The 27,268-nt window shown below is 34.7% G+C and overlaps 1 protein-coding gene across 1 annotated transcript in view; it reads right to left on the bottom strand.

Annotated features, from left to right (window-relative positions):
• The window catches only part of LOC144853810 (vacuolar protein sorting-associated protein 45-like), a 36,556-nt gene that overhangs the window by 1,146 nt on the left and 8,142 nt on the right, over nucleotides 1–27,268 (bottom strand). The window contains exons 4-14 of the mRNA XM_078711650.1: nucleotides 26,299–26,378; nucleotides 25,841–25,909; nucleotides 25,302–25,439; nucleotides 23,668–23,778; nucleotides 12,187–12,321; nucleotides 11,848–11,958; nucleotides 11,552–11,719; nucleotides 11,129–11,287; nucleotides 10,396–10,503; nucleotides 9,152–9,273; nucleotides 7,991–8,122 (exon numbers count right to left, since the gene is read on the bottom strand). Of these exons, the coding sequence (XP_078567776.1) occupies nucleotides 7,991–8,122; nucleotides 9,152–9,273; nucleotides 10,396–10,503; nucleotides 11,129–11,287; nucleotides 11,552–11,719; nucleotides 11,848–11,958; nucleotides 12,187–12,321; nucleotides 23,668–23,778; nucleotides 25,302–25,439; nucleotides 25,841–25,909; nucleotides 26,299–26,378 (1,333 nt within the window). The remainder of the gene's footprint in view (nucleotides 1–7,990; nucleotides 8,123–9,151; nucleotides 9,274–10,395; nucleotides 10,504–11,128; nucleotides 11,288–11,551; nucleotides 11,720–11,847; nucleotides 11,959–12,186; nucleotides 12,322–23,667; nucleotides 23,779–25,301; nucleotides 25,440–25,840; nucleotides 25,910–26,298; nucleotides 26,379–27,268) is intronic.

The following is a 27,268-nucleotide window of genomic DNA, read 5'->3' on the forward strand; positions in this document are numbered from 1 at the left end:
TTCAATAACAGCTTTATCAATAGTTAGCTCATCATTTGATATTTCTTATGACATGGAGAAAACAAAACGATTTCAGTTTTGTCATTATTTAGTTTCTGCATATTTACCATCATCCACATTTTAACATCAACAATACATTTTCCATGTTAGAAGAGGCGGAGCGTATGTCTGTGTCATTCGTAGGACAAAAGGACACGTACATTTGAGTGTCATCGGCATATAAATGATACCCCAATCCAGACGAATGATTTCACCCAAGGGTTTAGTATACATAGCATAAAGTTTTGGTCCAAGGACCGATCCTTGCGGGACACCATACTTAAGATGAAGTGGGTTTGAGAGCGAGCCATTTATTGAAACCGATTGATAACGATCACTCAAATAAGAAGCTATCCATGCATTAGCATTACCGTGTATTCCAAAGTGATTGTGCAGCCGCTGAAGTAAAGCTTTGTGGTCAATCGTGTCGAACGTGGCCTAAAGACCAGTGCAACAGCATGACCTTTATCCACAGACAAAAGGATATGGCTGTGCACCTTTAAAACAACTTTCTCCAGTAATATTTATAGGAACGGTAAGTTAGATACAGGTCGATAGTTCTTTAAAATATCAGGAGTCAGATTGTACGTTCTTTTTATAAGAGGCTTAATAATTGCATGTTTAAAATCAGGTACACAAGCATGAAGCAGCGAAGAATTTATAATAGCAGTAATAATACACTCCTTTACAAGCCATGTTGGTATAGGGTCACATTCACATGATTTTGAGTTAAAGATTATTGTACGTAGTGCATCTTGTGGGATTGTCATGAATCGGACTAATGGGTTAGGCCTACTATCAAATTCAGGCTCATGTGAATGAGGGGCCCTATTATTATTTAAACAACTTCTGAATAATACTTAATAGTCAGGCAGCATTTGTCACTATATTAACTTTACTTCATATATTTAGCCAAGTTTGATTTTTCACTTTTAAGTGATCAAGGACATCACAAGAAACAACTTCCAACTTGTTGTCCAAATTCTAAACGCGTTTTTCATTCGCTGGGGGCGCTTTTTCAAAATGGCCGCCTATGCTATCAAGTACTTATATCTCGGCAACCACTAATCGTAGAGACTTGGTTTTAGTCCTAAAATGTTCGTAAGGTACATAATTCTATTCACTATAATGGAACATTTTGCCCTAAAATGACCGGAAATACTATTTCTGACCATTTGACCTTTGACCTGATCTTATCATATCTCAATAACTATTGGTAAGAAAGAGTTGATATTTATCCCAAATTGTTCAGAAAATACATGTTTCTATTTGCTTTAATGCAAAGGTTTGTTTCAAGATGGCCGGAAAAACCATATCTGACCTTTGACCATAACCTGTGTGATATCCACAACATGTTGGTTATAGATAACATTTTTCGACAGATTGCTCAGAACATCCATATTTGTAACACATTATTGATTTTTCAATTATTGATGCTTTAAAACATTCACTTAAGCTTGGAAATTAAAGTTTTAAAATAAATTAAAGCCACTCATTATCTCCATACATAATCCTAGCCTGTAATTGGCTGAAAGTTCAAGCAGATTAGATTTCATGAGTTTAAATGGTAAGTGTTTTGTGGTAACCTCCGATGATTTCAGTCAAACGAATGAAAAGCGAGACCAAAAAAAAGCATTGGATAAATTTGTGACTTCACGAATGGTTGAAAAAACGTAAAATTGTGGGACCCTCAAAAGAAAAACAACTTCTCGTATTTCAAGGATGTAGGAGCAGTGGTGAAAACCAAAATTAAAGGTCAACTAGCAAGAGAGAAAGCTGCTGTCTAGATTGTTAGTTGTGGCGAAGAGCAGGCCAGAGTTCGCTCTAAAGGATGTCATAGGCAACTATGAGTTCAATAGCACTCCACCATCAAATTTCCATCCAGATGGTGGAAGAATGATAATGCTTTCAGGAAAATCCAAGGTATTGCAGTCAATAACAGAACTCCCTCTACCAGATAATGTCAGCAGGCCTGTACAGAAAGATGATACAAAAGCAGCATCAATCCTAATTATTGATGGAATGTGTGTCGTCAATATGGTAAAGAAGGTGTCTGATAAGTTCAATGCTTCTGACTTTGCATCTGAATTTGTTAACCTGATTGTTGGTATGAGCAAACCATATGATGAAGTTCGTCTTTTATTTGATCAATATCTATCAGGATCTTTAAAAGAATCTACACGAGATAAGAAAACACAGAAAACAACTACCATTCACTATCATGTCAATGACAACACTGAGATTAAGAACATTAAGACATTTTTATCGCACATAGAGACCAAAGCTGAACTTACAAAATACCTGTCAGAGAAGATACTTCAAGAACAACACGAAGAAGGTCCTAGTAACACATCACACGTCCATGATGGCAAACTGCAATCTCTCAGAAATTATCATGATGCCAGAGATGACACACGGACAACACACATTGGAAGAAGGGGACCAACTGATCTTATTGAATGGAATTCATCATGCAAGCCAACTCCATCTATTCCACCAGCAACTGACTACTCCTGGCAACTAGAAGATGGTCACTTGAAGCCGGTATTTTGCAACAATCCACCAGCACCAGAAGCTCTTCTAGAAATTCGTTGATGTACCTGAAATGGTTCATGCTCAACAAATCGCTGTAGTTGTAAGAAAAACAACTTGCTCTGTACTGATGCATGTGAGTGTGGTGATGGATGTGAGAATACAAAGGACATGAATGTAGAGCTGAACTTTATTGACTGGAGAGGGTAATCTGACTATCATCAATATTTATGGTATGTATTTATTTATTATAACAGTTCCATTGGTGATTTGAAATATTGATTTTGGAACAAGGGATATCATCAACAAAACCACAAGTACCGGTACAAGTTATAAACAATACTAGACAAATCTATAGTCTCTCAGTTGTGGATATTACATGCATTAGGGCAAGAGGTCAGATATGGCATTTCTGTTTGCTTTAAAACAAAACATTTAATTACAGTAAATATAAAAAAGCATACTGTGAACAATTTGAAACAAATTTGAAGTCTGTGTGAACATTAGTTACCGAGATATGATGATAGAAGGTCAAAGGTCAAATGGTCAGAAATGGCATTTCCAGTCATTTCTGATCAAAATGTTCTATTAGAGTAAATAGAAATATGTACCTTACGAACATTTTAAGATTAAAACCAAGTCTCTACGATTAGTGGTTGCCGAGATATAAGTACTTGATAGCATAAGCGGCCATTTTGAAAAAGCGCCCCCAGCGAATGAAAAACGCGTTTAGAATTTGGACAACAAGTTGGAAGTTGTTCGTTGTGATGTCCTTGATCACTTAAAAGTGAAAAATCAAACTTGGCTAAATATATGAAGTAAAATACAAATGCTGCCTGACTATAACCCTTGATTGATGAAGTAGTCGATTAACAACAGAGCATTGAGATCGATAACATTGATGGTCTACGGTTAAGCATCTCATACTTACGACAAAGATGATTAGCTTCGTGAAGCTGATCTGTGTACCGGGGACAGTTGGGCCTTTGTACCATAATCTTTGAACATAGAGGTGCATATTTATCTACCAATGACCTTAGGCCAATGTTGTAAATTGACAATAATTCCTCAGTTGTATTTGATAATAAAGATGGTAAAACAAATGCCTCAACATCAATTGCACGGAGCTTTCTGTATACTACTATACTAGGTTTTACAATAGCAGTAGTAAAACGTACAGCAAGATGATCGCATGTCATTTCACCGTTATTGTCTGAGAGTCCTGGGTCGATGACTGAGATGTTTGATATTATATTGCTTGTATTACCAACAATTATATGGCCATGGATATGGGTTCATAAACAAGCTGGCATAAACCGTAGGACTCAAGCATGTTGGTAAAACGCCGTGAATTACAATCGGTGGAGACATCCAGATGAAAATTAAGGTCTCCCACAATCAAAATATCCTGAGTAATTGTTATACAAGGTGAAAGAAATGTTGACCATTCATCGAAAAAATTGCTAATACAGAGACCATTTGTAGAAGAAGGAGGAGGCCGACACACCACTACAAGACAGCAACTACAACCTCACAGTCCAAGTATTTAAACTGGGCAAACTGCTGCTGCTAGAAGGCAATATTTTTATCTTGATAGATGTTTTACAAACTAAGGCTACTCCATCACCATGTCGATCACCAGGTCTTGGTTCCTGCTGACAATAATATCCCAGTGGGGCTAATTCCACCAATCAATACTTTATCAATAGATGTACCAAGCCATGTCTCAGTAATTGCAAAAATATCAAGATCATTAGATAAAATATAGTCATTGATAGCTAACGTTTTTCTCTTAACTTTTCATTTAAACAGCATGTCCAAATATTTTCGTGCTTGAATGTAGTTTTCTACCCAGCATTTCACCCTAGCAAGATTGTAGATATTAATATGACGAGTGTTATAACTTAAAATGGACGTGAAATGGATTTTCGATTTTTTTCATTTTAGAATTATGTTTTGGGGGCTATTAGGTGTTGCTAGAATGTGTATTGTTACAAAATATAAATTCGCCTTTTTGGGGAAAGCCTAATTTGAAAATCAAAAAAATTCGCGGGTGACATCACTTTGCAAATATATTCCAATCCCTCCAATGGACAATTTGCAGTTTTTTGGCTATAACTCTTGAAATCTATGGAGTATTTTCTAAAAAATGCTTATGCTTTTGCAGAAACGTATTTAGAATTTTTTTTAAATAAATTTATTACCGTATAAACGGTTATTTATCGAGTACATGACGATTTAAAATCTCCAAATCAACAGGTTTCAATACCGACGTTAGCCTGGCAACGTTGTCCGGGATACAGCGCCGTGTGCAATGATGCGTATCCATATTTTCTGTTCGTTATTTTGTATATCGTTCGTAATTTATACTGCTAAAATGAGTTTTTAGTTTAGCAGAATTAAATTAGTAATATGAGATGATAATTTATTTGTCACGAATCAGGCAGTTCGAAAACGAATTTGATTCATATTTTACTTTGGCTTGACAATGAGCAGCAAGTTGTTGATGATATCGTTTTGGATGCGCATGAAACAGACTCTCGCATGGATGGGTGGTGGATCGACTCCGCGCGCTGGGGGCCTAGTAAATGTTGGGAGGTAGGCCTTCTAAATTGGGGTTTTAGAACAAACAAAGTACATTTTAGGGCACTATATTTCAACAGCATTAGACATGATTTGCTTCACGTATCTTTCCAGGCCGTCGATCATTCACGGACTATCGGGCGGCATACACGCTCTCGTTGATCGTCGTGTGTATATGTGACGTCGTGAAATAGAATATTGCAATGGCGTGAGTAATTTTCGCTTATTTACCAAGGTATCTTAAAATTTAGTTTTTTCTTAAAATACTATACATTTTGTTTTTATTTGTATGGGCTTGTGTTAATTTGATACATTTAAATAACATGTGTGAATTTCTTGAAAATCGAAAGTCCATTTCAGGTCCATTTTAAATATCTTCTTGTACAAAGTCTGTCTGTTATCCTTACACATGTTATGATTCATTTTATGTTCAACTTTGGTTTCACAAAACTATAAAAATCAACATAGGCTTAGGCCTAGAAGATCTAGTCTTATTGCCAACAGTAACCATTATTTTACGCCTTCTATTTATGCCTCCTCGGGACCCTCTTGGCTTCATTAGTATAGTCAACTTCTTTGCAATAACGAAAAAAGAAGGATTAATGTACAAACATTTTCCCTGGTTTAACGATATAAGGTCAGCGATAGAAAATGGCAGCGTCATCATGAATAGCCCTGCTTCGAGTCATGTACGGTTGCACAGTTAAGCCTAGCAAATTCACATCGAGGCTTAGCTAAAAAAATCAGTAAAATGAGCAGTCGAATATCTCCAAACATTAATGATAATAAAAATCTATCTAAACAACATAAATCCACAAAAATTGGCATGAAACAAAGTCAAGACGTAAAAATATAGTCAAAATTTGATAAAAAGGAGAGCAAAATAAGCTTCCACGGGCAGCAATGAAGCACCCCCACCATGTTTCGCATGTCCTTTTTTAGGCCTGTCGTTTTCAGTAGAGATATGTAGCCTTCCATAATGCATTGTTGGTAATTTTTAAAAAGCGATTATCAGATAACCGATTAAAGGGGGGTTCCGGGTTTAAAATGAATAGTAAAAAATGTAAAATATATTTGTTTGTCTCTTGAACGGTAAAAGTTTCAATTTATATAAGCACCCAGTGAAGCAGAACGAAGGCTGTGAAATGAGGCCAGATTACAAGTGCAGCTACGGCGATATGACACTGTGTTACAGAATAGGAAATTCGTGAAATGGTCAATCTTCCGACGACTCGTTATCATTAACCATATCAATTACTTTTGTAAAATTATACTTATCTGATGTAATTTTAGTCGGTCTTCCCATTTATAAAGTCAATTTTCTATGAAAATTCATCAAAACAGTGAAAAATTAGATATGTTTGCACTTTACGTTTGCCGATTTTCGCACTGACTTAGGGAAAGCCTTCAAAATCAATGAAGCGTAACATATACATTCCTGCTGAGCGAGGAGAGTGAGACGACGATACACGTGCTCTCTCTGCCCATGCCTGGCATCGTCACGTGATAAGCAGATACAGTATACAATACCAAACTGGTCGGGTCGAGTATACCCCGTCTATAATCACAACATGAACGATGTACAGTATTTGATTGAAGGTCGACTCGACCTACCGGAATGGTATAGATAATATAGCTCGAATGAGAGAGTTGGAATATTTGTAAACATAAGTATTGCTAATTTAACAAGTGTAGCCTATAGTAAAAGGCCTGGTAGTATCAATTCGCATAGGGTCTACTACACTAGCTAGCTCAATTTTTAACTGGGCCGGATCGGCTAGGTCTCCTTCCTACTACCTGGTCTACTTGCTTGATGCAGTATCCGCTTTTTTGGAGAGTAAACTAGGCCTATTTTAGGCCTACTTAGACGATCGGGACACCATACGTGCGGACGGCGATCGGACCTTGTTTTGCCTCAATATTTACAGCCGATTTTGTAGAACGTTTTAGGTTTAGATTGTTTAGGAGTTTGGTTGATAGGATGGGTTTGGAATCCACTGAGTGTTGTTATTTATGGGCCAATCGTTTAGTAGTAGGCTAGCTAGGCCTATGATGGGCCCCAATATCGTGGCATCGAATCCCTAGTCAGAATGGCTCTCACCCATGAAAAAAAATGATTTAGGCTAGGCCTAGCCTAGTACGTGAAGCCGATATAATACGATCTGTACTATTTCGAGGTATAAAAATAGTATAATTTATGACTCCGTAATCTGTACTAAATTTTGTATTTCATTAAATGTCAAATAAATATATGCTACTAGTACTAGACTACTGTTATTATTACACTTTAGGCCTAGCATAGAAAATCTACAAAAAATGTATTTCACAATGATCGGGTGGTCGTCGTTTGACAGGGGGGAGAGAGATGTAAATTAGTTGACAAACACAACGTACATGACGTCGCGAGTTTGGAATCCACTGATGACGTATTTTGTGAATATCATGAATATTAATGAGCTTCCCTAAGCTGCTGAAAAACAGACTTTCCATGAATTTACCCTAAAATGTATATGAAATTTAATTTTTTTAATTTCTCGTTATTACTTCTTCATTCTGACATGTCTATATTGTTATAATATTTTTTATCTAATAAATAAACGATATTTAAAAGCAATTTTAAACCCAGAATCCCCCTTTAAGGTTGGAGAAAATGTTCAGTTACAACGCGGAAAATTCTTTGGTAATGTACTTCGGAATAATAGATTACTTGGATTTTTTCAGCAGAAACAGACCATAAGACAGCGACACTGGGAGTAAATAGTGCAAAACACATGATATAAAATCAAACAATCAAATGACAAGGACACACTAAAACAATGTGGTATACAATACTTACGATGTTGAGTTATGTATACAGGTGCCAGCTAATACAATGCGTACTCCAGGTGTCGTTTTATTCAAAGTATAAACAGCAAATGCCTCCTCATATGTGATACCACCAACCATAAACACTACAACATCCTGAGGTCTATGAAAATTATCAGTTAAACGTATATTTTATCCATCACAGAGATTTTTAAATGAAATTAGAACAACTCACTTTTTTGTTTGATCAATTATATATTTAAATTGTAAGTTTCTGCGGATAATACCCTACCTATGCACCAAAATGGATAAACTTTCTATTTTTGGGACAAACCAAATTCTTCCTAAATTTAAAGATATTTCCATATCTTACAATGGTGATATTGAGTTGACTCTATCTTAGGGTCACATTTTTGATCAGCAATTAAACTGGAATGATCATATAAACAAAATATCCTCAAATGTTACTCTAGTTGTTTACAAGTACTCATGAATAGACTAGGTAAAATTTTGCTTTTGTTGATATTAAGACTTTCAATTAATTTTATTTTAAATAACCTTGGCTGGAGAAGACTCAATGTACTTTGGAATGAAAAATTACTATTAATGACTTTTAAATGTTAATAATACTACCCACTACGAAGTCAAAACCATAACAATTTAGTTGTTCCCACCTGAAATATTTGTCAAGGCAATAAAAACTTTTACTTATCGTTCATCTAAAAGCTGGAATGAACTTTTGAATGAATTTTAAATTAACTTTAAAAGTATGTCAATAACTTCATTCCAAAATACAATTAATACGCAACATTTAAACTAAGTTTTCTTTTCTAAAATTGATTTCTATATTTAATGTATATTTTCTCTATTTATAATTTTGATTACTCTTTGTCTTTACTTTATTATGTTTGTTAATGATATTTCCAAGTACTACCATTAGTACCACTTTGAAAATCAGTGCACTAGTACTAAAAGTGCCTGCAGAATAAAGAAAGTATAAATAAATAAATAAATGTGCCATAAGTTTTAGAATAAATATGACAGAATACTTGTATGTTTAGAGCCAAAACATACGCAAGTCAACCTAAAACACAAAATGGAGCATTCTGCATGACAATCCGCCCAGGTGGAATGAGAATGATGAGCAGACTAAATATTGAACACATAGTATTACCATTGATCATATACTCACCTATCTCTCAGCTGTTTTGTACCCAAATAAGGGAATGCTGCTTCTTTTAACTTTCCTTTTACTAATTGATCAACAGTTTCTTGTAGTAATGGTGTATGCTGTGTGTAAATGTTCTCGACACCCTAAATATAAAAAAATTAAATAAAATTAACAAACAATCTGATATCAGTTATTCCAACAAATGAAGAAAGCACTAGATCACAGCAGCAAATGTACTAATGCCATTTTCACATTTCACACTTAAGGTTTGTTCCCAATTGGACGAAAGACATAGGAGAGGAAGTAGGTTGACCAATCACAACAACAGTTAGGATGATCCATCATGTTGTGATTGGTCAAATTACTTGCGACATGGTTACAACTTTGCGTGAAACAACCTTAAAATGTAAAAGTGAATAATGAAGGGAAACTTGCATCATTTTGATAAATCTTTGGATGTATAAATAATAACAATATAATTGGTTATCCTCAACAAAGTTGTGGATAAATAATGTGTTTTAGGGTAATTATGGGGTGCTGAATTCAAATCTGCTGTTAACCCGGCTCAATTTTTAGATCTTCACCCTACAAATGTGAAAAACAAAATGGCCATCATTTTAGCTTACAACTTGACTTTTAAGCCGAACATAGCATGTTCAAAATGTTTGCAATGCTGTGGATTTTGAATATAATGTTATTAAAGTTGTACAGTAAACATTCTATTTCAGCCGCCATGTTAAAATGTTTGTTAGAGCAGTATGCATTCAATGATGTTCTACATATAAAGATCATACTTTCTCATCTCTATACTCAGTAGACTGTCAACACCGAAAAGGTGGATAGAAACATATTAAAGCGACTAATTATGTCATTTTCAAACTCTTCATGATTCAAGAATTTCTTTAAAAAAATTATTGAAATGATAGTTTATTAATCCAAACTATGTAAATGTATCTTGGATTCAACATGGCGGCTAAACGAAAATATTTACTTTAATAGCAATATATTTGGAATCTACAGTATTACAAACATAGGTATAGACACCATTTTTAAACTGCTATGTTACTTAAAAGTCAAGTTATAAGCCAGGCGGCCATCTTGGGTTTTAAAATGGCAATTCATAGATTATTATAATCATATAAATTGAATAAGTGTTTACAGCACAGTAAATTCAACATACCTTAATCAGAAGAATCCTACAAACATTGTAGGACATATACCTGTACGCATGAACTTTCATTCATATGAAGCATGTAAAAACTTACTTTCATTCCCTGGAAGAATTTCTTTGTCATTGTAATAGCACCTTTCTGACCAAAGAGATCACTTCCTCTCATTCTTGATCCACCAAAGTCCATGATTGAACGAAGCATCTGCATTGAGTAATAAAATAAAAAAGTAGTTATAGACATACCAGTATTGCCTACTATTTTAAGTTACGATACATACACTGCAGTTATTAAAAACATATTCTCCCCTCAGCCACATTAAAGAGGCAACATCAGTCAATATTTTTCTTAAGCAACATCTTTTCACTTCTTATTTTGGTAGGATAGGACAGATGCCTTTTCACTCCAGCTCCTGCGAATTCTGCTTGGAACTTAAATTGCTGGAGAACGGAGCAGTGTAAATGGTTCCTCTGCTTCATTTCATTTTTAGAATATTTAATGGATCATTTTTGTGTGTCAAGCACTTAGAAACATTGTATTAGGCGCTATATGAGACTACCATTATTATAATTATTCAGTTGGTGCATGTGAGTATAATCATGCTGAAAATATGGAGTCAATTTCATGCAACAATAAGTGATGAATTTGATCTTTGATTTAAATTCAACCGAAAAAAAAAAGACTAAATTTTGTAAATAATTAATGTATTTATGCGTTGGATGGTCAGAATATTGTATGAGTTGAAAAATTGGCTGCTCTATTTTTAATGAGATATTATACTCACTATAATATCTCTATGGGTAAAGTAATGAAGTAATATGTGTCTTACACCCTTGTTCTTTTCACTGATGCCCCTTCTATTCAACGTCTGCAGAAGACCAACATAGTCATTGTTACTATGTTTCTCGTGTCTAAGTCCATATAACGCAACCAATCTGCAAGCATCAATTTCTCTCACCTTTTCATTCATGATCAATGCACGTATCCTCTAGACACAAAAAGAAAATCATTTTTAATATTTTACTTTAATTAATTCATAAATAATTTTATACTATAGAATAGAATAGAGCACAATTTGACCAATTACTGTACATATCTCCCTGACACAAAGCTACTTTCAAAGTATTTAAAACAATTATCAACTGTAATGTTGAGACATCTCATCCATACTGTACTTCCATTTTGGTACACATGGTGTGTTGACCTAAAGTTTACTAGTGTTTATTCGCCATATTGATATTAAACTACATACCTTTAATGCCTCATTGTGATCCGATTGACAAACCAAGTCTTGTTCAACCTCCGACACCTCCATTAAGTTATACTTGCTGACAAGCCTCGACAATTCACCAACAACAGTCACATGTTTAGCAACAGCACCAGACATTTTCTTAAATTGTGGGTAGTTTTCAACAAAAGCCTATGAAAGAAAAAATAATTGTATATATCATAAATTGAATTGAATTGAACATGATAAGCGCATTCATGCAATAATATCTTAATTATGTTTATTTCAACACAATGTTCAACTGTTTATATAATACTCACTTTCATATCAGCAATAGATTCTATCTTTTTGTTGCTCTGTGATTTTGCTTGGAATTCATCCATCAATTCTTTAATATTTGATCCAATTTCACCAAAATTGTTATACAGATTCTGTTGTTATACATAGAAAATATTAATAATCAGTAAAGTAAAAACATAAACCTCAAACTTAGGTGTAATTTAGTGCAAAATCCTGTTGAACAATATATACAGTTTTAATTTGTGTTCAGAGGAGAGTATTGGCACACATCATATACAGTACCATGAGAATGCTATATTACATGCTTTTAAATGTAAATAACTTGTATAAAAAATGAATAATTAAAGAAATTTAATCACATTTGCATAAAATTCGTCATGTTCTGAAGACAAAACTACTTCCTGTAGGTCACTTGAAATGCCAGGAACTTTTGAAAGGTCAATACGATTGTTTCTAATGGTCAGTAATTCATGAACCATCGCTTGGTATGTCCACTATGGATATAAAACAAAATTAAATATTTTAATACAAAGATAAAAGTGAATGTTATATTAAAATAACATGATCAAAATGATTAAAAGGAATTAAATGAAAAAAGCAAAAGAAAAAAATCTTTGATTACATAAAATTAAACACATAATAGAGAGGTTTCGCAATCTTACGAATACGATAACGAAAACGGATACGTCACGCACACGTATTCGTTTTCGTAAGCCAGTCAAAACCTGTTTCGCATGCCAACGAAATATTGGGGGCGCCGTCCAAAATATGACTGCGGTAAATTTGAGCGAAGCGCAGGTACGTGTTGCTTGGTGCTTGGCTACCTAGGCCTAGCGTAACATCAAAGCGAGTGAGGACTTTAAAAACTGCTATTTATCAAAATTGACCTGGCATTTTAGTAAATTACTTTAGTAAATTATTTTCAATAAATCTATAATTATATTATAATCATGAATCATTCCTGATTCAAATGCAAAATGTGCAAAATAGATCAAAAACTATACTCGTTTTGTAGTTACGAATATGACTGGTGATATTCGTCAACACGAATACGCTTTATGAATATGAAATGGGGATCAGCTCAAAAGTTTCACAAATGTGTGACGTATCCGTTTCGTTATCGTATTCGTAAGGTTGCGAAACCTCCCTATTGACCAAACAATATACATTTTTAAAATATTAGAATATTTATGTACTGTAAGACCTTATAATTATGTGATGCTATAAAATAAAGAATAAAATAGAGAATAAAATGTGTAGCAAAATGTATTTGCTTTACAATATACACCCTATATTGAAAAATATTATTACAAATTAATTTGTTCATGATATATGTATTAACCGATTCACCCCGATAAGCGCTTAAAGCGCTTAGGGAGCCTGTCGTTATAAGACATCGCGAAGTCACGATGATATCGCGAAGGAAGCGCGATTTTCCGTCATCGCGATGACATCGCAACAAACATCGCGATGAGCTTGACATTGGACGATACCATTATTTTTAGGCATTTTTCATCTGTTCAATGCGGTGGGGTATAGTTAGCATTGGTAGTATCGTGTGTCGGAAGCAGTCATGCGTGAACAGATCGTATTACAGCCGGCCGGCCGGCCCAGCTCTAGCACAAAAGAACCTCCCGTGAAAGCTATTTTTATCAAAGGTTATTAGCTATATAATTTGAACGGCTTTGTTTCATACCAACAAATAACAATGGTCTTCCGTCCGGGCTTCGTTGTTGTCGTGAATACGGCCGATACTAATTGAAAACAATATATAAATAAAACAAAACCATTGCTGTAGCCGAGTTACCGCCGATTTAAAGGCGTATGTTCAATAAAGTTTATTATATTATATTATAGTTTCTGGTGAAATATTTCAGATATAGATTCGGATTTATTTGGTCCTTGCGGAAAATATTGACAGGCACAATTGCTTACATAACATATAACATACAAAGTAAAAATAATAAAATGAAAAGTAATACAATAAAAAATAAAGAGTTGTACAATAAAATTATTAACAGTATTTATCATTGAAAGCTCTGATGGAAAAAGGGACGAATGAATTTAGATATCTATTTGTTCTGCAACGTGTACTACGTAGTCGTTTGCCAGACCTTAAAAATCATATACATGGTGTAGTGGGTGATTTTCATTTGACTTATGTTCTTAGTCTTATCATGGACCTGGCCTTATCTAGAATTTTCGCAATACAAATATCATCGATAGAGAAACTTTCCTTAATAATACAAACAACAAATTTAACAATTCAGGAATAGTTTTGTAGAGGAAGGGTGAAAGTAGGGAGGTTGAAAGGGTGGGCCGGTAATGACTTTAACATCCCGGAGAGTACCAAAACATATTTTGGGGCGCTCAACTTTACTGGTAAACGCGATAAATGGTAAAAGCTTATTGCCGAGTGAGTTTACATTTATCAGCGCGTGATAGCTTATATTTTAATTAAATTTTCAGACAACTTTTTGTCTGTAAACGTGCGTGCGTAAATCGGGTGTTTGTTTATCAGATTTTTAAGGCAAGCGGCAATCGATATGATGATTTATTTTATTTTATTCTGGTTTGTATGAAATATTTTGATTTTTCAGCAAGAACTGAATTGTATCAACATTCACAAGTTAAATAAACAGAACAATAATATATAAAAACATTAAAAGGTCATTAAAAAACACACAATACAATAAACACAATAATTTAGTTTCACTTTTAGATAGCGTTTATTAAAACAAAAATTTTGCACTGTACAAGGTAGTGTATTTTACTATGGTACTACGTATACTTTATTTATGTACCATTGACATGTGTCTTTTTTTGTCAGCTTCCGACACAAATGTGTACGAGGGACATGACGGACATTGCCCGACGCCCATTGGCCCATCCTTAACAATAGTGTTCCCTGCCTGTTGTTGCATGAAACTCATATAATGCCCTTCTAATTGTGGGTCTAATTGGGGCTGTGGTAAGCCGTCCTTCAAAAAACCCATCACTTTCTTTGCTTGTATTGGACTGTTTGTACAGTGTTCGCATTCAGTATCTGTGCACTTTATGAAACTTATTTCACAAATGTACCTGTGTACGTGTTTACATGCGAACTTTAGTTCTTCTAGAACGTTGCGCTGTTCTCGCAATGGACGCAATGGACCCTTAAGTAATGTATGGACTTCGTCGTAATCTTTATACGGTGAAGCGTCTACTGTAGATTTTATTGGCTGCGACGTAACTGGATGTCCATCGTATGGCATCCCATTCCAGTATTGCGACAACCTGTCAATTGCGTTATCAATCACCTGTTAAAAAAATTAAATATTTCCAAACTATAATATATATAAGTATACAGTACAGTATACTAAATTAGATCCCGGTTGTCACTCGTGAACAATTCTCAAAAAGAGTCAGAATTTGACAAACGCAATCAATTATTTTGATAATTATATCATCCCGTCAGGAGCGTTAACTTGGCACATTCATCATTTGCAAATTTTACGTTTGTTCCATTTTTTTAACGCAAGCCACCAAACGCATGAAATTAGATTAAACACAAACAATAATGAATTATGTTACTTCTAGTAAGCTTCAACTTTACATGCATTTATAAAGTCTACCAAAAAAAATTAATTACCTGCTTTTCCTTGTCAGCCTTTTCTTCTTGTGTTATTCCGCTTTGATGACATGGAGGTTTGTCTTCTCCGGGAAGCGTTGCTGGCAGTACTACGCCTGCTAATTTCTTGGACAGTGGTGACCATAAATGTTCGATCGGGTTATAGGCAGAATGGCCAGGCGCATACATAGTAACCGTTAACAGATCGAGATTCGTATCTCTCCAAAGTCGCATGTAAAATAGCATGTTTGTATAACCTTTATATCCCCAATCGGGCCCGCCATCGACTATAAGAAGAAGTGCCTTTTTTGCTCCTAACACATTTGGTAATATTGACGTCAGGTCGTTCACGTGATCTTGCACCGATGTTGTGCTCCATGGACCTCGGTTCATCACAAAACTTTCCCCAGTTCTAGCAACCGAATAATGTGGTCTACCGTGTTCGTCAATTGTCTGAAATAAAACAATACAACAAAAATTAAAGATAAGAAATATAACTACAATTATAGGCCTTGGATTAATCATGGAGCTGAAGCTTACTAGAAGTAGCGTAATTCATTTATTTTTTCCTCCATGGATTAATGTAATCGTTAGAGTCAAAAATATTTTTATTTGCTATAAAGCTGACCTGGATTTTGAAAACCTTGTTTTACATATCCTTTGGTGCTGGCATTTGTAATAATTATAGCTACCGTACAGGGCCCTGTAATGTACCCACATTCTTATTAAAACAAATTTGCGTTACCTATGATTTTATTATTTTAAATATATACTCAAATAAAACCGTGTAAAAGTATACGGAACAACCAAGTAACACATACCTGTAGACCAGGATCTTTGATGTTCAAAACCATATATCCACATGGCGTGATAAGATGACCTGGTAGGGGAAAGTCATGGTCAGGATAATTAGGAGCGTCGTCTACCATAAATATTTTTCCCACTGTGAAGTAACGACTAACAGCCTGGGTACCGATTTTGACTTTATGTTTATTGTCACAGGACATGGAAACAACTTCATCTTCAAACATTGCGTGCAACTCCATTCGATGTTTAACGCGTGATGACATGAAGTGCGAGTAGGTATGTGCTTTACGAACGTCGTTTTTTTTGCAAGCTACTCGCGCATTAATGATGCCTTTATAATTTGACGACGAATTTACATTGCTACGAGGAGCTTTCATCAATCGATGTATTGTGGATACTGAAACATCTACATCATGTTTAGCTTTAATGTGCGCTTTGATCATAGGCAATGTAACGCCACATGCCTGTCCGGTAGTCGTTCGTCTTCGAACATCTGCAGCGAAACTATGTTGTGTTATAAATTCTTCAACCGAAGCAATAACCTCTGGATGTTTTTCTTCAAAAGACTTTCTTCCTCCTCCAGCATTTCTTTTTTGATAGATACGACATTTCCCTTTTGCCTTTTCAGACATTAACATGTAAGCCATTTTGTGAACTATAGTTAAAATTTAGATATTGCGTTTTGCTGATGATAAGAGAGAATGAGAATTATCTTAGGCACCGGTGCTTATTATAGAGCAATATTTTATTCGGGGCGTGCACTTTGATATTTTACGTTGCCATTGGACGTTAATTTTAGTACTAACCCTAAATAACTGTGTCTGCATAACTTTCCCATGGATTTTAAGAATACAGTTATTGATGCTTGTTTATTTCTATCATTCCTTTGTTGTTTTTTTTCTATTGTATACTTTTAGACTTGTTTACCCCAAAGTATGCCAAAATTAATGACGCTTTCAACGTTCATTTCTATACAAATACAAATCAATAAAACAGAACAGATACAAAAAATTTTAGTATAGTAAGTAATAACCGAAAATACTGTACCAAAAGTTTAAAATAGTAATACTAAAAATAAAAAGTAAAAAATATTTTTAATTTTTTTATTTCAACAATATTGATCTGTTATCTACGAGTTGTTATTGTTTAGGTATATTTTACAAAATGTGACATTAAAGCATTATTACTGATAGTTGGGGAGCCAGAAAAGATTTACCTGCACCCTCTAGCAAACTATATTCACAATTTTTTTTGTTTCCTTAGGCCTATATCAATACAATTCAATTTTTTGCTGTTGGTCGAAAAAAAATTGGGATGCTTGGTCAGTACAGCGGCTAACCGGTCATTATGATTAAAGTTAATGACTAATGGTCAAAAATTGAGTTTTACAGTCATTTTTGGCAAAATTTGTCCATTAGAGTGAATAGAAATATGGGTCTTCTGAGTAATTTGACACCAACTACGACCATACCCGCCCAACAATTTCGGAGATATGTAAAATGTACTCTAAGCCAAAAATGTTTGTGCCGGCTATATTAATATGGCCAATTTCTTGACCATAGGTCAGAAAAGGGATTTTCATTCACTTTTGAACAAAATTGTCCATTAAAGTGAATAGAAATAGGCTACTGTATGTGGTATCTGCAAGGGAATCCAGACATAATTCGGAATTTTCAAAATTGAGATTTCCACAAATACTGAAACTACATAATCCAAGATTTAAAATGCTGAAAAAATATCTTGATACCATGTCTACTTCTAGAGATATCTCAGTCTAAAGTTTTGGTTGTTACAATAGTGTTTTGAGAAAAATGCTTTTAACAGAAAATGACAACAACAACAAAATAAACAGGGCGTGTAAGTTTACGCCTTAGCAAAATGGTATTCTAATTGTTTTATTTCAATGTAACGCACCTTCCTTAATTAACTATTGTTCTATTATTATGCAAAATTTCATTAAAATCAACTCAATGGAACACTTTCAATTTAAGCATAAAACATGATAGGTTTTATGAAAATCATACATAATTTAGGCTACACCATCTTTTTAACCAACATACTACACAAAATGTTAAAATGTATCTATTTATTTGTCTCAAAATAGAAAAACACCAAGGTAATGTAAATAAATATTGTTTCAGCTATCATTTTCTGTAAAAATAAAAAAAATGTAATTTTTCAGCCTTTTATTGTTTTTGGCTGTTTCTACAAAGCTACAAATGCGACTTATGTCCGATTTCTCTTACATGTGCCACATAATATGAGTCTTCTGAGTAGTTTGACACAAAAATTGTTCCAATACACCCAGTAGTTACCAAGTACGCAAATTTTAACTTTAATCATATTGACCGTTTAGCCGCTGTACTGACCAAGCATCCCAATTTGTTTTCGGCCAACAGCAAAAAATTGAATTGTATTGATATAAGGAACCAAAAAAACATTGTGAATATAGTTTGCTAGATGGTGCAGGTAAACCCTTTCTGGCTCCCCAACTATGAGGGAAAGTGTCAGTTCCCAGTTTGCCAAGAAAACCTGTGCCTATAATATTTCATGGTATGAATTTCTTTTGCCTTTTAGTAACTTGATTATTTCTGAAGCACTTTCCCATGGATTTTAGGAATATAGTTATTTCACGATTGTTTATTTTACGATACCTTTGTTTTATTTTCTTTTGTAAGATCATGTATATTACATAACTTTATATTTGTCGATCAATTCCATGATCTTTGTTTTATTCTAGACGTTTGATTGGTCCTACAATCATACAAAACACGCGTAACGCCCATATTGCATATTGTCTTCTCCCATGTATTTTCAGTATTTATGTACCGTACCGAATACAAATCGCATCTTCATTAATTTACGCACGCATTGTCAAGTTTAAATACTGCATTTTTAACAAGCTTACTTTTACGATTTTGATGAAAAAATGTCAACGAGACGACAACGAGACCTCCGTTATGCAGTAATATTATTTGGCGACAATACAGCTGAGTTAGTACCATCGTCAAAGATTTTGAAGTCTTGTATAACACGTGCACTGAAAGTAGGCGACCGAATTAAAGTACTTTGGGAGGGGGATCTATACGATGCCACAACAATGTTTTTGTCTGGTAAGTAATGACTATGTTTTTTTCGAATACCAATTAGAATACAAAATAAGAAAGAAATAGATAATAGTTTACAAAGGATTAGGCCAAGTTGAGCCGCCGCTTATTTATATTATCCCGTTTGTAATAAATAAATCGGTATATAAAGTTGTATTGATTTTATGTAAAAAATTGTAATATAAATAATTGTTGTAATTTAACGTTTGTTATGCCCATCTCAACCGCCAACAATTTGTGGCCGCCGGTTTGTTTAAAATAAACTTGTTAGCCTTGTTTTATTCTGTTATTATAAATATAGGGAGAAATAAAACATGTCATGATCAAATTTTTCCAGACCATAAGTTAAATATATAGGCCTATTTCAATTTACGCTTGCGCAAACTTCATTATGACATTATTAATATTTTTTTTTAGATAGCAGGTCTGAGTCAACAAAAGAACTCACAAAAGTTCTAGAAAGAATTGAAAAGGTAATGATTATTATTATGGCAGATTATTTAATATTTGATGCTCTTTCTAGTATATTAGACTTTGCTCTAAATTTGGTTAACTAACTACTAAAGTTATAATTATAATAATTAAAATGTACAAATAGTCTGACACATGGAAAATGTTCTTAAATCCGCTTAAGTGTCAGATTAGTAAATAATTAATTAATTTTGATTACACTATTAACAAACTTGCTAGTGATAGAGTTAACTTTCAAAAAGGATCTTGGTATTTATATCATAATAAATTAGCTGATCAAGGCATTGTTTGCTTGGCTTGGTCAGAATCAACTAATCAATTAAAAAGGGCCTCAGCCATAAGATATAATTTTATTTTTTTTTAAACAGGAAACGACAGTAGTGACCGCCCAAACACCACCGCTAGTTGTGATCCCGGACGCACAGTCGCAAACACCGCCGCCGATAGTGACCGCATCACAGGAAAAAACGTCTCCGAAACCAGCCCAGCAAAAAACGCCTCCGACACCATCCCAGCAAAAAACGTCTCCGGCACCAGCACAGCAAAAAACGTCTCCGACACCAGCACAGCAAAAAACGTCTCCGGCACCAGCCCAGCAAAGAACGTCTCCGACACCAGCACAGCAAAACACGCATCACACACCAGCCCAGCAACACACGTATCCAGCACCAGCCCAGCAAAACACGTATCCAGCACCAGCACAGCAAAACACGTATCCAGCACCAGCCCAGCAACACACGTATCCGGCACCAGCCCAGCAAAACACGTATCCAGCACCAGCACAGCAAAACACGTATCCAGCACCAGCCCAGCAACACACGTCTCCGACACCAGCCCAGCAAAACACGTCTCCGACACCAGCACAGCAGCAAAACACGTCACCGACACCAGCACAGCAGCAAAACACGTATCCAGCACCAGCACAGCAAAACACGTATCCAGCACCAGCCCAGCAACACACGTATCCGGCACCAGCACAGCAAAACACGTCTCCGACACCAGCCCAGCAAAACACGTATTCAGCACCAGCCCAGCAACACACGTATCCAGCACCAGCCCAGCAAAACACGTATCCAGCACCAGCACAGCAAAACACGTCTCCGACACCAGCCCAGCAAAACACGTCTCCGACACCAGCACAGCAGCAAAACACGTATCCAGGACAGCAAAACACGTATCCGGCACCAGCCCAGCAAAACACGTATCCAGCACAGCAAAACACGTATCTGACACCAGCACAGCAGCAAAACACGTATCCGGCACCAGCCCAGCAAAACACGTATCTGACACCAGCCCAGCAAAACACGTATCTGACACCAACTCAACACATATCACCTGATCATTTTAACTCGCCACCATCTGATACCTCTTCTATTAATACTCCTGTCTATCATCCTACGCCTACCTATCCTCCTCGAAGAATATTATCTGATCTCTCTAACGCCCAATCATCATTCTCACGTTACAACACTCAGTCAACAAAAACTCCAAAACAACTTATTCTAGCCTTAACTAAACCTCCTAGTCCTGCTATCTATCCAGCTTCTGACAATCTTGTCTATATTGGCAACACGCGCCAAGAAACTATGGAGTATGTAAAATACTCTACTGTCTTCTCACATTCCTCTTCCGCTATTTCTCTTACTCAAAATTTAATGAGTGCTATGATAGCACCAGAAGTTATGGCAAGATCAAACCTAAAAGGAGGTACGCATTATTCAAAGGGGGTCCCAACCCTCTACTCTACGCTTAATAAAAAAATAATGGATGCTATTAAGAGCCAGGTTTATACTGAATATCCCGGTCTAAATACAATAAATGGGGCCGATCTTGTACTGCGGACAGCAATTAATGCCAAATGCAGACATCATAGACATCATCTAAATAAAATTCAAAACTCCCGACGTACACCTACACCCGATATCACTGATGATAATAACGTAAATTAAATTGTAATAGATTCAGCATTAAAATAGTGCCACTATGTACAGAAAAAATAAAGGTTTTGTCAATAAAAACAGTATATTTTTATTAAAGTTATGTTTTATTTAATTTGTTAATTGTTTTCAACTAAAATGTTGGTGAGGAACGAATAAAGAACGCAGATTACAAAGTCATTCACCTGTTTTGTTTCATTATTAAAACGAAAAAAAAATTAACTAATATTGTAGAATATATGTTAATATCAACTACGACTACCGGTCATCGCGCACAACGCATGATTTACACACATAATAATATGATAATAATATTAATAATAATAGATTGATTACAGTACTCTACACACGTGATTTGTTGGTCACATGATGGATGAAACGCGATACTACTATACACACGTTACCATCACCCCTGCACATTTCCACCGTGCGCGCCCACATGTTTTTCTTGCTCCAAATTATTATTATTATTAGGGATATTTTGCACAATAGCCTACGCGGCAAGGCCTGTTGTAATAAACATGGAATATATTTGTTTGCATTTATTTTATGATGGCTAGTAGGGCTTTGTCGTTGCTGTATTTTTTAATTCGTTTATTTATTTTAAATTGTAATATTATATTATTTTAACTAGTAGGATATCAATCAGTTGATAAGTAATTAAAAAATGCATCTTTTTATTTTATTGTTGTACGTGGCCAATAAGAATGTCATTTAAGGGGTCGATTTGATTAGTGGTTTATTCATAAAAAGCTCGCTGAATGCGTTGTTCGTTTAGGCGACCCACCTAGGCGTCTTTAATTAGTCAACACAGCAAGGTAGTAATATATTGTTTGAAGGTTTGCATGTCGAAATCGAATGTTGATATAAAGTTTGCGGTACACCACGTGTGTTAAACTCAACAGTTCTTTTCAGAACTAACACACGTGGTGTACCGCAAACTTTATATCAAGGTAGTAATACTTTTTGTTTTATTGGAGCATGCTTTGTTTTATTATCTTTTTTACAAACAATGGTATTTGCGTGTGGCTTTTGCTTTGAACTGAATAGTACGTCCAGGAGAACCAACTTAACAACGCCCTGTCAATTAAAAAAAATCCAACGCTAAAAATTGGATTACTTGGCTTGGCTATACTGATTATCTAAAAATTAAAAAAATCGGGAGAAATTTGGGTTCTGCGGAAGACGACCAAAAAAATCGGGAGACTCCCGCGATTTTCGGGGGAATTGCAATTTAGTTACCGACCCAGGACCGGTAACTAAATTGTTGTATGACGGGCGCGATTTTGGTGCTTGGATTTTTTAGCATGACCAAGAAGGGTGAGCTGGGCCAACTTGTAAATATAACTTGTATTTGTTTGTAGGCATGGTTATTATTTTTATTTACCGAATTTATACCTGTGGCCCTTGAAAAAAGCGTACTCGCAAGTAGGCCTTAATATTTTTCAAAATGACCACTACTATTTTATTATGGAATAAAAGCTGTCAAGACCAATTCCCACAGGCGACAAACACCAAGGCCACATTTTGTAGTTGGTTGTTTCTAAATATAGATACGCTGCCGACGCGACCATACTGCATAATGACTTGTAAAGTGCAGTGATCGTTGTTATCTTTACGCTTGGCTGATTTCACACTACTAGACTGATAGGAATACAGTGTACTGTATGGTGCTTTTAAATGTCTACCTATTATTGAAATGGAATATTCCAGATCGTTTATTAAAATGCTGACGGTGCGATGACATCGCGAAGGGATTAAATACCAAAACATCGCGATGACATCGTGACATCGGGATGTCTTATAACGACAGGCTCCCTTATCAGGTTGAATATCAAGGTCAAAAATTTAAAATTGTTCCTGGTGAAGATTTAAATTTAATTTTAGATTTATATAACATTATCATACCTGATTAAGTAAAGGAGTAACAGGGTCATCTCTTCTATCAACTATCAGAAGTAGTGGTGGTACATCAGTCCTCCTGAAGTCAAATAAACCTGCATCTTTTGAGATCACTTGCTGTAAACAAATATACATTTGTTTGTATTATCAATTTTTCTTTAAAAATGAAATATCCAGCATTAGAAATTTGCTCAGTAAAAAAAGGTTTGGTGCTTTTTTCAAAATTGTATCTTGTAATTGTTATTAATTTTAATAATGTCAACTTGTTCTCTTTAAAGCTTTGGTCATCCTTTCATATAGGATCTTTAAATTTGATTGGATACCACGGTGCAAACAGGATGTGAATAGATGACAACGATATAGTCAAAGTGTTATGAACTCTTGCATAAGTGAACTTTTATTTGCTCAGCCATGGCCACTCCTACTGAATATTGCAGTTTAATAAATGCTTTTCAATTTTAGTAGTTCCTAATCTGAAAGGGGTATAAGACTAGGACATTTACATATGGTGGAAGAGCTTTTGCTGTGGTAGCTCCAACTCTGTGGAATTCCCTATCAATTTCAATCAGGCAGTTTCCTTTTCAAACAAGTTTTTCATTAATTTAAATTATTGCCACTTCTTATCTATTTTAATTCATGCACAGCACATTGAGAGCTTGCTTATATGCACTATATAAGAATGAACTATTATTATTATTATTATTACTACAAGCGTGTGTAGATGATAGATGGGTATTATACAGATATTGCCTGTTTAGATGTGAAATATAAGATTTGACATCCCAGAAGGAATACTATTTTGCTTGATATATTTCCCGAAGCGCAAGCTGAGGGAAATATATCTTCTTGAGAGAAAAATCTCATTCCTGAGGGTATGTCAAATCTTATATTTCACATATCTACTGATATAAAAGGTGATATCTGTTATATTATATAGCCAACAAATAGAATATCTGCTGGGTCGGGTAGCTAAATAAGCCTGCCTAGGCCTATTAGGCATTGGGTTTACCTTACCTTTGCAAAGAATAATATACATATAATTACTAATTCCTTGGCAATAAAATATTCACTTAGGCCTAGGCAAATAATATTATTAATACTAGACTACGAATAATAATTTGTTTTCGAGCCGAATCAGTGGATGTTCAGCACGCGGCGCATACCAGCTTACTCCCGAGAAAGTTGACCAATTACAAACGGTCTTTTATTACATTTATAGAGGGCGAATAAAAAAATATGGGTGCTATGTATGCATAGTTTAAATAGTTTAGTTGAACTACTCCTTCAAGCGTATTACATGGTGCAGCGTGTAAAATGTTGTCTTGTGATGATGTGGGCTAATCTTCATGAGTTTGAGTCCCAGTAGATAACTTCTATTGCCAAACGTGAGTTACCACGCGCAAATTACACCGTCAATATCAAACTCTTATAGAATTTGCTGGATTTTATATGTTTAATAACAGAGATATGATAATCACACGAAAATTACTCATTCAATATCATCGTACTCGAGCACATATACAATTTACGATCCTCACAGCAGTGATGCAGTTTCAACCAGTCACGTTCACGTATTTACATAGGTTATGTAATATAGTCAGTTATTACTTCATATCATTAGAACAAATTAATAAACTTACTTTAACATTATCAGCAAGTCGCTTGGCCATTTCTGATGAATTCTGGTAGCGAATCATTGGGCACTTTTTAAGTGATAATAAGATAGCGGTGAGTCCAGAGCATGCACGGTTCAATGATTTGGGAAACCAACTTATTCCCTGTCAAATGTAGGAACATTTATAATCAATTATATAATGAAAAATAATGAAATCTTTAGAAAACAATCAAATCAACTGTGGATGTGTATATATATGTTATATTGATCAAGATTTAGGTAAATTTGTAATAAATAAATAAATGCTAATAAAAAAATTATGCTTAATACAAAAGTATAATAAGGTGAAGTCTACCTAGAAAATGTCATGCTAAACTAAAGGTTTTTTTAAATCGCTAAATCACTCCAAATCCTATTGTTTTTTTTTTATAAAACAACCTAAAAACCGAATTTCCACAATTCCGAATTCCAAAAAATCTATTCAGTTACTACAAAAAAAAACAACCACTTATTTCAATGATATGCTTAGCAGTCTTTTAGCTAAAAAGATGTAAATGTAAATACCCTATAGACTCCATTTAAATTGAGTGTGCACACATGAGGGCTAACTGCAATGTAGTCTCCATAGAATTCCTATACAATAAATAAAATAAAATACAAACAAATTATAGATAACAAATATTAGTAAAACACAGTTTAAAAGAGACTAATTGATGTCGTTTCTAAAGCCTTGTCTACACTATCAAACTTTGTGACAAAAAAATGTGATGTGCCCATATATGGACATGATGTCATATCACTACCATGTTTGGGCATATCACTACCATATTTAGGTACATCACACTTTTTTATCAAACTAGTTTGATAGTGTAGACAGAGCTTAACGGTAGTAAAGGTTTCTAAGTAAGTAACACACATTAGTATTTAAATGTATATGGTGCTCAGAGGGCATTTTAAGTAAGAGTACCACAGTTTTTAGTTACTTTAATTTATTTTAATGTCATTAACCTCCAAATTCTTACTTGAACTTCCCTGACTACCTCTTGTTCATCTGCTTCTGCTAACACCTTGACATCACTCTTACTAACAACATTGCTGAAATCTTGAGAAAAACAAACAAATCATATAGGCTATAATTTCTATAATAACTTGTCACAAATATAATATAATATAATATTGAGACTAGGTCATTGTCACAAACCAAATTTATTAAAATGGACATGACTTTTAAAAATGATGCTTTCTATTAGGTTTTGCTAGTATGAAGACCTGTGTATAATTATAGAAAAACACATTCATATCTCTTCTTGCAATTTAGTTTGTTGTCTATGAAACATTTTTAAGGAAATGTAATTCTGGTAAAAACAGAAAGATATTTAATGCAGAAACTAGACAACGTCAGGCTAGGCCTATAGCTACTGTAGTGTACAATGTTCGTATGTTACTGCTGTTTAACAGCGCGGCCTACAAAACTAAGCCTAGCTATGCTAGGCCTATAGACCGTCCACGAGAGGACACATTTTTTCTCTCTTTTTATCATGATTTACCATAAAACGTACATTTTAAGATGTCCCCCAAAATCATGAAAAATTAAGTCAGACTTTGAATAGGTTATTTTGTAGTTTTAATAAAATTAATCACTTCTGTAGAAAGAAAAAAAAAATTGTTTTCACTTATAATAAAATGACATAATAAATAGTTAAATTCAACCAAAAATCCATTGGCTGGCAGCCAATTTTACTACTGTAAAACCAGAAAATTTCACAAGCCATAAACTTTCGCGACTGATTGAAATTCGCGAAAGTTTCATGCCGCAAATAATTTTCAGGAAGTACTGTATTGAGTATGCAAAATACAGTAGACCTACAAGCACTTTTCATTGCATGCGTGCCTATACTGACAGCGACAGCAGTTTTGTATGCATTCATCGCGTACTATCACTGTCGCGTTCTATTGAAAGAAATTACTGCTTCGTATTTACGCGTTATCTTA

This window comes from Antedon bifida, chromosome 10 (assembly GCF_963402885.1).
Source record: "Antedon bifida chromosome 10, ecAntBifi1.1, whole genome shotgun sequence".
NCBI lineage: Eukaryota > Metazoa > Echinodermata > Crinoidea > Comatulida > Antedonidae > Antedon > Antedon bifida.